Raw genomic sequence first — 12,262 nt, forward strand, 5'->3', positions numbered from 1 at the left:
AGTAATAGATCTTAGTTTCCTACATCTATTGCAATAAGATTTATGCACTGGGAATTTCATAGTGATCATACAAAACAAACATATAATATGATGTCTTTTAGTAAAATTATACTGAAAACATTTATTTGTATAGGGAAATAATATATGTAAGTGGAGGCCTATTCAGTCTTTTAATAAATAAAACTGTAATTATGGAGACAATGAACACCTTAGCCGTGCTCTACTGCAATGACTTGCATCTTATTATGTAAGACTTGTTGAAGGTGACCACCTTAGGAGATAGCTTTCAATATGTCTTTTTATTTAAAGGTTGGCCAACAATATGCTGAGTTGGCATTCTAATCCGTATAATTTAAGAATGTTTCCTTATATGGCTAACGGAACGTTCCATAATTGCTGATATTAAGACTCTTGACATAGGCAGATTATCCTGGACTATGGAGATGGGCCTTAAATGTACTCAGAAGGGTCTTTTTAGGGAATCCAAAAGGTCAAAGAGGGATGAAGATAATGCCATGTCAGAGTAAGAAAAGGTGATGTGATATGGGACCCAAGCCAAAGAATGAGGGGCAGCTTCTAGAAACAGGAAAAAAGCAAGGTAACAGCTTCTCTTCAGAGCCTCCACCAGCCTTACAAACAGCTTGGTTTTAACCACATTAGACTCATTTTGGACATCTGATCTGCAGACGTACAAGAGAATAGATCTGCATTGGTTTAAGCTATACATTTGTTATAGATTGTCCCAGAAGCAACAAGAAAATGGGAAATATAGAATGGGAATGTAGAAAATGGGAAACTTGAGTTTAGGAAGTTCCCTTGCGAAATGCAGAACTCAGTTTCCATACATTGTCAAATTGTGTTCTAGGACATCTTGCATTACTTTTAATTTATGCTTTAGAATAAGTTCCTCAAAAATGAAAACACCAAATTAGGGGCCTTATTACTTTGTTGCTTTTCTTTTCTTTTTTTTTTTCATGAAAACTCCTTACATTTTATTTATTATTTTTTTACAAATAGTTTATTGTCAAATTAGTTTTCACATAACACCCAGTGCTCATCCCCACAAGTGCCCTCCTCCATGCCCACCCCCCACCCCCCCACATCCATCAGTCCTCAGTTTTTGTCAGCATTCAAGAGTCTCTCATGGTTTGCCTCTCTCCCTTTCCCCCACCATTTCCCCCCTTCTTCTCCCCCTTGTTCCTCAGTTAAGTTCCTCCTAATCCTCCTATACGTGCAAACATGTGATATTTGTCCTTCTCTGCCTGACTTATTTCGCTCAGCGTAACACCCTCAAGGTCCATCCATGTTGCTACATGGCCAGATTTCATTGTTTCTCATTGCCATGTAGTATTCCATGATAAACCACATCATCTTGATCCATTCATCCGTTGATGGACACTTAGGCTCTTTCCATGTTTTAGCTATTGTTGAGAGTGCTACTTTGTTGCTTTTCTTAAATCACCACTTAAATCAACCTCTGGTCACAGCCTGGTTATGAGAATGAGATCAACCCAAAGAGCTGACACTGAGGGTAAAAGGCATAATTCCTTGTTTCAGGAAGAGGTGGATTTGCATTCTGTTTGTCACTTATAGGTTACAGGACTTTACATGAGTTATGTAAGCTTGCTGGGCTTCAGTTTTCTCAAGTGAAAAATGGGGTGAAAAGTAACTTATTCAAATGACTATAAAAATATAAGTAAAAGACACAATAAGCAACATGAGAAAAATATAATACTTAAATATATAAAAATTAAATGTAATTGTAATACATAAGGGGCACCTGGGTGGCTCAGTTAGTTAAGCGTCCAACTTTTACTCAGGTCATGATCTTTAATTTTGTGGGTTCGAGCCTGGTGTCCGGTTCTGTGCTGAAAGCTCATAGCCTAGAGCCTGCTTCAGATTCTGTGTCTCCCTATTTCTCCCCTCCCCTACTTGTGCTCTGTCTCACTCTCTCTCTCTCTCTCTCTCAAAAATAAACATTAAAAAATTAAAAAGAAAATTGTAACACATAAAAAAGTGGAAAGCATTGCCAAACTGTTTAGTAAATGCTTAAATGTATAGCTATGAAATAAGAATTAATTTATTTATTTTTAGAGAGAGACAGAGGCAGAGAAAGAGAGGGAGAGAAGGAGGATCCCAGGCAGGCCCCACACTGCCAGGACACTGCCTGATGTGGAGCTCAGACCCACAAACTGTGAGATCATGACCTGAGCCGAAATCAAGAGTTGGATGCTTAACCGACTGAGCCACCCAGGCATCACAGAGAATATATATTTTTTTAAATAATAACAACTGATTTCCTTTTCTTGGACTACTTACTTTTCTACCATTTGAGACCTAGATGGTTTCTTTGTGGTATGTATTTATTCATGTCATGAAATAGTGGCCTTCTCCTTCCCAAGCTTCTAAGTCCTAAATGAATGCCAGATCAGCAGATCCCTGAGTGACAGGCAGTGGAAAATAAAGAATGTGTAAGACAGTTGTTCTATTGATTGACATTGAGCAAAATATTGGTGATGCTCACACATTAATTAGTGCTTTTCATATTGCTATTTTATCATGAGAATTTTAAAAAATATGAGTTACTCTGATTACCTAAACTGCTTTCAGATTTTAAACATTAAAATACTACAAAGGTGGTGTTTTGTTTGTTTTGTTTTTGACATAAACCTATATTTCAAATATTTTCTTAGAGAATAGTGCCTTATATGATTCAAACACAGATTTGTCATATATTAAATGCTGTGAAATAATTGAGTCTACTAAGGGTGTGTGTGTTTCTTCACATACATGCTTTTGTATAAATGCCATTTGAAAAGCAGGAATGTAAATCCATATGACTAATTTTGCTAACAAAAAGACATTCACAAAGCCCTCTTTTTTTTTTTTTACACTATCATAGCTTGTCTTTGTAGTGATTTTCAGTGGGGTTTTACATATTTAACACTTCACATGGCTGCAGCATCATGTGAAAAGTTTCTTAACATTCCCGGGAATGGCTTGTTTGTACATACTGATTTTAGAGTGTAATAAGAATATGTGGTCAAAGGATTCATTCATGGAGAACCCCAGTGGATTAGACCTCCAGTGCATAAATATAAAATTTTCCTTCAATTATGTTAATGGTACCATATTAAATTACTAGAGCTGTGGAAGCAACTAATACCATCCTTGTATCTATTATATGAGAGGTGTTAAAAAATATAGTTAAGGATCATGTTTATATGCTTAACGTATAAATATGTTGTAGTCAAACATGAGACAATAGCTGTTAATTTTTTTACTTAAAATATTTTTTAATGTTTATTTCTTTTGGGGGGGGAATTAAACTAGGGGAAAGAAGTGTGGAACTTTTGACTCCCTTCAGTCATTTCTCCTCAAAACTGACTATTGTTGGAGTGGATTTTTTTTCAATCACATAGAGTTTCAGATGAAAAAATATTGAAACTTTTATCACTGTCAATAAGCCTTAATACTTTCATAAGATTATGATGTTTTCTCTGTGAATATTAGTGGATTAGGGCGCATTTGACCATATTATTGCAGTCTTTTCTCATCCTTTATTGTGGGTTTTAAAAGTACCTTTAATATCAGGGATACTGAAAATCAGTTTTTAATTTATATTTATATTAAAAGTAAACAATGAAAAAATCTGAGTTGAAAGCACATGAGAACATTTGATTATTTTACATTTATCATATTTAATATTTTAGAATAATTTACTTTAACAATTTTTATATAACTATAAAAATACTCTCACTCGTGTAAACTGTTCATTGTTCAATAGGCTTTATCCGAAAGTATAGCTAATTTCATTTTTATTTATAGTAACTCAAGTCATTAAAAAAAGAGAAGACAGGAGGCGCATGGATGTCTCAGTTGTTTAAGCCTTTAACTTCTGCTCAGGTCACCATCTCGCAGTTCATGGGTTCCAGCCCCGAGCTGGCTCTGTGCTGATAGCTCAGAGCCTGAAGCCTGCTTCAGGTTCTTTGTCTCCTTCTCTCTCTGTCCCTCTCCCACCTGCACTCTGTCTCTCTTTCTCTCTCTCTCATAAATAAACATTAACTTTTTAAAAATATTTTTTATTTATTTCTGAGAGAGAGACAGCATGAACAGGGGAGGGTCAGAGAGAGAGGGAGACACAGAATCTGAAACAGGCCCCAGGCTCTGAGCTAGCCATCAGCACAGAGCCCAACGCGGGGCTTGAACCCACGAAGTGAGATCATGACCTGAGCCGAAGTCAGACTCCCAACCAACTGAGCCACCCAGGTGCCCCTAAACATTAGTTTTTTTAAAAAATAACATAGAACCATTAAACTTGTGTTTCTGAAATGTAGTTGGTCTTCAAACAGTCAATATTATAATGTATCTTATACAAAAATAATATTTCAGAGATTATCTACCTTTCTCCCTAATTCTTAAAATTTTTAACTTTTAAAGAACATTTAAATAATGCAATATAATTTACTAATAAATACTAATAAAATATGTAATTATTTTGAAAAGTTAATGTTGTCAAGCCTTGTTGTTTGATCCAGAACAAAGATGATAATGACTGCAAATATATTATTGGTATAGCATTTTTTATTTATATACCTCTTCACATATATTATCTCATTAGTTAGAAGGCTTACCTGACTTATTTTTATAGCAAATGGTTGCTTATTTTAATTTTCTTATATATGCATAAATAGATAGTATTTTTATGACTTAAATAATATGTAGTATGAATATTGGTTGGTGCACATGTCTAGATAGGTAAGTGGATAGGTGGATTAGAATAGGGTTCATATTATATTTTTAATTGAGTCTATTCAAACATAACCATGTGAAATCTCTGATTGAAGACCACTCTCTGTGCAATAAACACTTCCATAATTATAAATTTTAACCTTAATGCCCTATTCATAAATGAGTAGTAATCTGTCTTCTGATATAAAACACTGATTAAATAATAAAATATGTGTAGTAGCCCTTGGGTATCTGAGATAGAACAGACATAACTTCTAAATGAATTTTATTATTTCAGCTGTAGAAATCAGAATGAAAGGTTAGTAATAGGGTGTAAAACAACAGTAGACCAAGAAAGCTATGATTTAATGACTGCAGATCAGAAATACTACATATACAGAATATTTACATCTCACTGAGTTTTATGATGTGTACTTTTTCATTACTAATTATTACTACAAATGCCATCCTGATGATAACTTTCTCTAACAAATTACAGAAATAACTGTAAGTTTATATAGCTGCTCCTTTTATAAACACCTGAGTTAGATTTAGGAGGTTTTTTCCAGGTGTGATATGAAAATTGTATGCCTTAACTGCAAAAAACATGTATTTTAACTTTGAGATATCTCCTTTCAAAAGATTTTCTTTGTAAAAGGGAGGTGCTATTTCTTTAAAGTCTGGGCACACTAAAATGGAAAGATGCCTCCTTACCACTTAGGTGTGAGGCCAAGCACATTTACATTACTGTTATTACACAGTTGTCTGAAAATCATCCTCAGACATTACATCTACACAAGAGAACTTAGGGACATGTTGCTCCTCCGGATTAACTGTTACGCTAAGTTGCATGATAAGTATGGAATATTGGCTTTTATTAATCTTCCACTGAAAGCACAGAATATATTTTTCACCTTACAACATTCACTAATGAATCAATTTTAACTTAGGTACTAAGTAAAATCCTCATTAAGGCCAACAAATGGTAGCCTCAAGGAAACACAAAGTATTTTCACAGTAAATCAGAATGAGTTCTTCCTTCGAAGCCCCCTTATCCTGCCAGTATGCAAGCAACAATTCAGAAGAAACGGTCATTTCATGAATGAAGCATATCTTCAAGAAGATATAACAGAAATTTCTAGCTGTGAGGCATTATATTTCTGAGATGAATAAACAAGAACAGAAAACAGGATAACTGTAGTATGTCTTATCCTATACACTTAGTGACAATATAATAGTTGGGAAAAATATTTTTCTATGGAAATATGTACCTATCAATAAGTTATTGAACCTAGACAATATCTGAGTAACATTTACCTTAGCAAAGCCACTCTGAACTTGAATGTCTTTTTTCAAAGAATCAATTTCATTATGTGTATACCTATCCATGATTAAATCTGGGTAGGCCAGATTTGTTTAGCCCAGTTACCACAAAGGATGCCTAGTGTATATTTCTATCTTAGTAGTGTTTTTTGATTATTCTCTTTTGGAGATTCAAGGTTATTTTAAGTTACAGGATATTGGCGTTTGTGACCAGCCATCTGTGAGGTTAGTGTAATTATTTGGCCAAATACAAGGAACATGAGAAACCAGTTCATAAAGATGGCTTTACTTATGGTGTTAGTAATACATTAATATAAATTAAATTTTAAGAGATTTTAATATTCAAATATTAAATTTTTATTGACTTAGGTTTGGCTAAAAGTGTTTCCACATCATATTTTTCCCTGCCTTTCAAATGGATGTCATGATAATCATTGAGTTTATTTTATAGCTTCCTAATAAAACTCTGTGGTTATATTAAAATTTTTTTTTAATAATAAGGGTTAGTGATTCCTACCAGTTACCTGTATTCATGTTGGCCCCATCCTAAGGACCAGTTAGTGTTGCTTATTAAATTTCTAACTCAAAATTGTATTGTGTCCACTGAAAAATCAAATTCATTAGTATGAGTAAACTGAATGGATTTTTATTTCTAGTGTTTTTTTAGTATACTACAGATATTTCCTTCCTAAGTCTAAAACTCTAAATTGAACAAATCCTTATTTAAATCTTTGTAACAGAAGAAAAATAAAATCAGCACTGGTATTAATCATGATTTAACTTCCCATAAGTTTATTATTTCTTCTTTTCTTTTTTTTGACTCCAGGTGCAATAACAGAACACAGTGTGCAGTGGTGGCAGGTCCTGACGTTTTTCCAGACCCATGTCCAGGCACCTATAAATACCTTGAAGTGCAGTATGAATGTGTCCCTTACAGTATGTATATTCCTGTACCTTTCTTGTGAAAAGACATTAAGCTTTGTTTTGCATGCATTGATGAAATATTCTCTATGGAAGCATAAAAATTATTACATACATTTTTTTAAAGACTGGCTAATTTGAATTTTTTAGGATCATAAATCCTCTCACCATTGAAAGAATTAGGTGTTGCTTGCATGACCCTGAGGTATTCATTCTGACTGTACATTTCTGTATATCCATACTTATTCTAAAACTTGTCTTAATGCAAGAATATAACATTTTTAGAAAAATGTTAAGAGAAAAAAAGGATACTGCATCCCTCTAGGTCCAAGCAAACAGGAAGTGAAAATGGATAATATACTTGCATATTATATTATATAAATATTATGTATATATATAATATAATACATTGCTATATATATTAATAATATATATTATTATACTTGTATAGTGGCATACAAATTGATCCATTTTGAACTGGATAGAAGCAGTTATATCTAATCTACAAGTGCTGTCAACATTTTGAGGATTAGAAATATATTCATCCAGAATGAATAACCTGAAAAGAAAACACAAAAATTATGTGAGCTAAAGTACTCTTCAGAATTCATCTTTTGCAGCATCAAGAAGTTTGTCTTTGCAACTTTGAGGTCAGATATGCTATATGCCAACAACAGAATTTTTTCCTTCAGGAGTAATGAAGGATCAAACAATCAAAACTGGGACATTTTTTCTGACTTTTCTACTCAAAGGAAGAATCACCATTTCATAAAAATATTTTTGATCTGGCCATTAATTATTTATGGGATTCCTTACTGAAGATCACTCAGGAAATCCTACATTCGCATATTAGATATGCAGTTCATCCCCAAAGTTGAAAACACCTGGGACCACAAGTAAATTCCAGGTTCCAACTTCCTCTGACATCTCAGAAGGAAAGTATCTGGGGATTGGCAAGTTTGTTGTGCTAAGAGATAGTTGTAAGCTTGCCTCATTTCTGCTCATTTAAGAAGCAACACATTACTCCTAATCTGTAAGTGTGCATAATCCAATAATAGAGAGCAATTTGGCCAGCAAGAAATGAATTGGAGTTTTAAAATAGTAATGAAAGCAATCGAGAAAATTTCATTTTTGCTTTATTTTTAGTGTGATTGATTAGAGAAAGTTTATCTAGGTACATTTTATAAGCTAATTTTCCTTGTTATGAAAACAGCGTTGAGTGCATAGGTTTTGCTCAAATCTCAATTGAAGTTATACTTTGTATATATTGTTATCTCTAGGGACCCTTCCATGAAAATATAAAGCTCTTCCTGACCAGTTATTGTTCATTAGAGAAATTTTAAAGAAGTAACATTTGTAGTCCTTTTTGGAACGTTGGTAATTATATTTGGATTATATAATAAGATCTTTGTGAATTATATAGGATAGCTGTTTCCAGAGGCATTTTATAGAAATATACCATAAGGAATACTTCATTTTTAAAGACAGTTTGAGGAAACTTTCAGTCATATTTGGAAACATGAAAGGTGAAGTAGAAAATGTCAAGCTAGATTTTTTCACAATTTTAAATATTAAAGAATTTCACAGCTGTCTCTTCAATTTTCTGTATTTCTGCAGAATTTCTTTGAGGATAGTTCCTCCAGAATCCTCTGCCAAACTTATTTTGAAGAAAAATCATTACTGAAATCATTTCAATATAAATAAGAATTTGTTCATATGCTTTTGCATAAAAAGAGTGTGGTTTACCACACATTTCCTTTCTCTCATAAATTTTCAGAGATAAACAACTTGATTTCTGAATATCCTTTCTATACAGGTCTGATAATCCTAAAAATTTACTGATTGTGTAATAAGTATGTATATTATATTAAGATACTTTTCTGCTTGTTTCATTAAATAAGAATTATAAACTTAGGTGCAGCCGCTTGCCAGTTTATATACTGGTTTGATTTATACGGTATAGCATGATTGTGTTTGTTTAAATTATCTTCAGTTAAAAGTGTAATGCATAAATGGGAATTCATTTAGTAACTTTAAAATGATTTTAAAGGAAAAATGCAAAAGAAAGTACACACCATGAAATAAAGTACACTGACTTATTTGAAAGGTAGGTTTATTTAGTAGAAAAACAACCAGAGATCAGGGAGCGTGGGTTCAGAATATGGTCTGGTTACTTAACAAAAAGCATTAGTCCTTAGTGCTGCTGCCTAGGGGCACATGGACCCCAATGTTCATAGCAGCACTCTCAACAATAGCCAAATCACGGAAAGAGCCTAAGTGTCCATCAACGGACGAATAGATCAAGATGATGTGGTTTATCTATACCATGGAATACTACATGGCAATGAGAAAAAATGAAATCTGGCCTTGTGTAGCAACATGGATGGACCTTGAGGGTGTTATGCTGAGCGAAATAAGTCAGGCAGAGAAGGACAAATATCATATGTTTGCACGTATAGGATTAGGAGGAACTTAACTGAGGACCATGGGGGAGTAGAAGGGGGGAAATAGTGGGGGAGAGGGAGAGAGGCAAACCATGAGAGACTCTTGAATGCTGAGAACAAACTGAGGACTGTTGCGGGTGGGGGAAGGGTAGGGGGGTGATGGACATGGAGGAGGGCACTTGTGGGGATGAGCACTGGGTGTTATATGGAAACCAACTTGACAATAAACTATTAAAAAAATTAAAAAATAAAGAGAAGTTAAACCTCCTGAAAAAAAAAAAAAAAGCATTAGGCCTTAAACTGAGAAGCTATTAAAATTTTCTGGATCTCACCTTGTAGATACTCCCTGATCTATAGTAGGTTGTGATTTAGATCAACACTAAACTCTTTTTTCTTATCTCTAACATACAATTAAACAGACTTTTTCAATGCTGTAAAAAAAAAGAAAACACTTACTTAAAATACGTACAATCTTTGGCACCTTTTTGGTACTCTCATTTGCCACATGGGTTAAATGTTTACATGCATTATTTCATTAAGTTCTCACAATATCCTCCTCCCTGTTGGGTATGAGTATTGCTATTCTGAAGAAGAAACTGAAGCTCAGTGAGATAAGCTAATGTTTCATGTAAAATAAAGTGTAGCTGGATAATGGCAGAGGCAGGAGTTGAGCCTGTTTCTAGTACCTGTTCTTAAGGACTCAGCTTTAGTTCTTCCCAGAGATTTTCCCATTTATAGTTTCATGAGTTATTTAATCTTGTTCAGTATTTTTAACCATTATAATTTTTGTCAGTACAGCAGTGGCACACAGTGAAAGCAAATGCTTCAAGAGCCTAGACCCTTTTTGTTAGTTTTTTTGCTACTTACTTTCAAGAGACTTTATGTCTTTCTTCAAGCCGCTGAATCACTGCAAACTTCCATTTCCCCAAACACCTAGCAAAGCATAATGGCAAAAACTAGTCTGTGCTATTAAAATGCCACCCACAATTTCTAATGAGGCTCTTATCGAAGTAGTACCTTAAGAAGTTATTTAATCACTTGTATTATAAGAGAAATCTTTGTACTTAATATGCTTATTGAAATGTCCCTAGTGTATGATTACAAGGTAAACTTCAGATGTAGGATTCATTATTAGTATTTTAAAATTTTCTACTTGAACAACTGAGTAAACAAATTATGGTAGGTTCTATTTGTCATATAATTCAGTAATATCCGTTTTCATTTTTAAGACAACAAATTTCAGTATATAGAAGTGATGCATTTGGTATTTATGAAAGTTTTCTTAATATTAACACATGGAAGAATATTATTATTGGTATTTTCGTTTTTATATATATCCTGTGTGTGTTCCCATGGTAATATTGATTTTTAATGACATACTTTCTCATGGAAAAATAAAGAAAAAATGAAATATAGAAAGAAATATAGAAAAATATGTGGGAAAGCATATAAATATTAATGATATATAATCATATTACAGGTAATATAGATAAAAATTTAGCAAAATCCTTTGTATCACACAAGAAAAGTAGGGGGAGTTAAAATATCTAAGATCAGCTTGAAATATATATATATATACTTAGCTTGCAATAATTTTTACACAGTTTTAGGAGTCACTAAATAGGTGCATAGTTAAACAATGATAGTTCTAGAAGAACCTTAACCTGAATCAAATGGTGTGACTTTTTCTCTTTTTTCTTTTTTATTTGAGGTGGTGATGGGAAAGAAAATGAGAAAAAAATAGGGATTATAAGCAATTTTGTGAGACCACTTTCTTGGAGTGTCTTGTCAACATTTCCAAATCACTAAAGTTATATTTAATTTCTTTCTAAATCTCAGCTTCTCCCTCCTGTCTGTATTTTCTTGTTTGGGTTCACAGATACCCTGTTTGTGACCAAATTTGGGACAGATGAAATCAATACTTTTCTCTGTTCCTGTCACACCTTAGTTCCAGTGTGACTTTTACAGCCTTTGCATTTTCTTTTGAGGTTTGATTTTCCTCCTTAGGGATTTTTTTTTTCCTCCCAGGAGATGACCCAGATACTCCAGAGGTTAAACCTCAGCGTTTACCAATGCCACTCATTTGCTCTCCACTTCCCTTCTTGCCTCACTTCCATCCCTTCTGGCCTGACTGAGGATTGAAATTCTGACATCTTCCATAGACTTTCCCTCATTTAGCGGGTTTACAGGGAAGATTTGTGTTAGGGAGAAAACAATAAAACAACTAACCACCTACGTAGAGTATTTTTCTGAACAAAGAATCTTTACTTTGTATCCTGCTGACAATTTGTCTTTCTTCCAAGGCGTACAATTTCACGCACATTACACTCAAAAAGTGCTTGTCTTCTCTCACAAGCCAGCTTTTCTCTTCAGTTCTTTGTCTCTTCCTTTTAGAAATACAAAGCACATATTACTTATTCTAGCAATCTTCTCTCATGGTGGATTTTCTTAGGAGGAAGCATACAATTTGGAGAGCTACTAGAAATGAGTGTTTGATTAAACCAGTCTTATGTTACAGCACTTACCGGCTCTCTCACTATACAGATTAGCTATCTGAAGAGTTATTTGTGATTGTCTGTGGAAAGACATGCAAAATGAATCTTATTGGAAAATTAATATTTACAAATAATTTCATAATCTGTTTTATCTTTTTTACTATAAGAAAAAAGTATTGCACTTGCTTCAGCATTTGAAACACCAATTCTTTAATTATATATAACAAAATATATTTTTGCAACTAATGGTCAAGTGAGTGCATTTTTCATATATGCATCCTTTGGTTCTTAGTATATAAAAATACTTACAGATTTTAAAAATTATGTGCTGAGGGGGACCTAGATAGC

General features: G+C 33.5%; 1 protein-coding gene across 1 annotated transcript in view; it reads left to right on the plus strand.

Moving 5' to 3' along the window:
• ADGRL3 (adhesion G protein-coupled receptor L3) overlaps positions 1-12,262 on the plus strand; it is a 516,039-nt gene that overhangs the window by 179,200 nt on the left and 324,577 nt on the right. The window contains exon 4 of the mRNA XM_039217419.1: positions 6,881-6,990. Within this exon, the coding sequence (XP_039073350.1) occupies positions 6,881-6,990 (110 nt within the window). The remainder of the gene's footprint in view (positions 1-6,880; positions 6,991-12,262) is intronic.

The sequence above is a fragment of the Hyaena hyaena genome, unplaced genomic scaffold (genome assembly GCF_003009895.1).
Source record: "Hyaena hyaena isolate Hyena2069 unplaced genomic scaffold, ASM300989v1 scaffold_687, whole genome shotgun sequence".
NCBI lineage: Eukaryota > Metazoa > Chordata > Mammalia > Carnivora > Hyaenidae > Hyaena > Hyaena hyaena.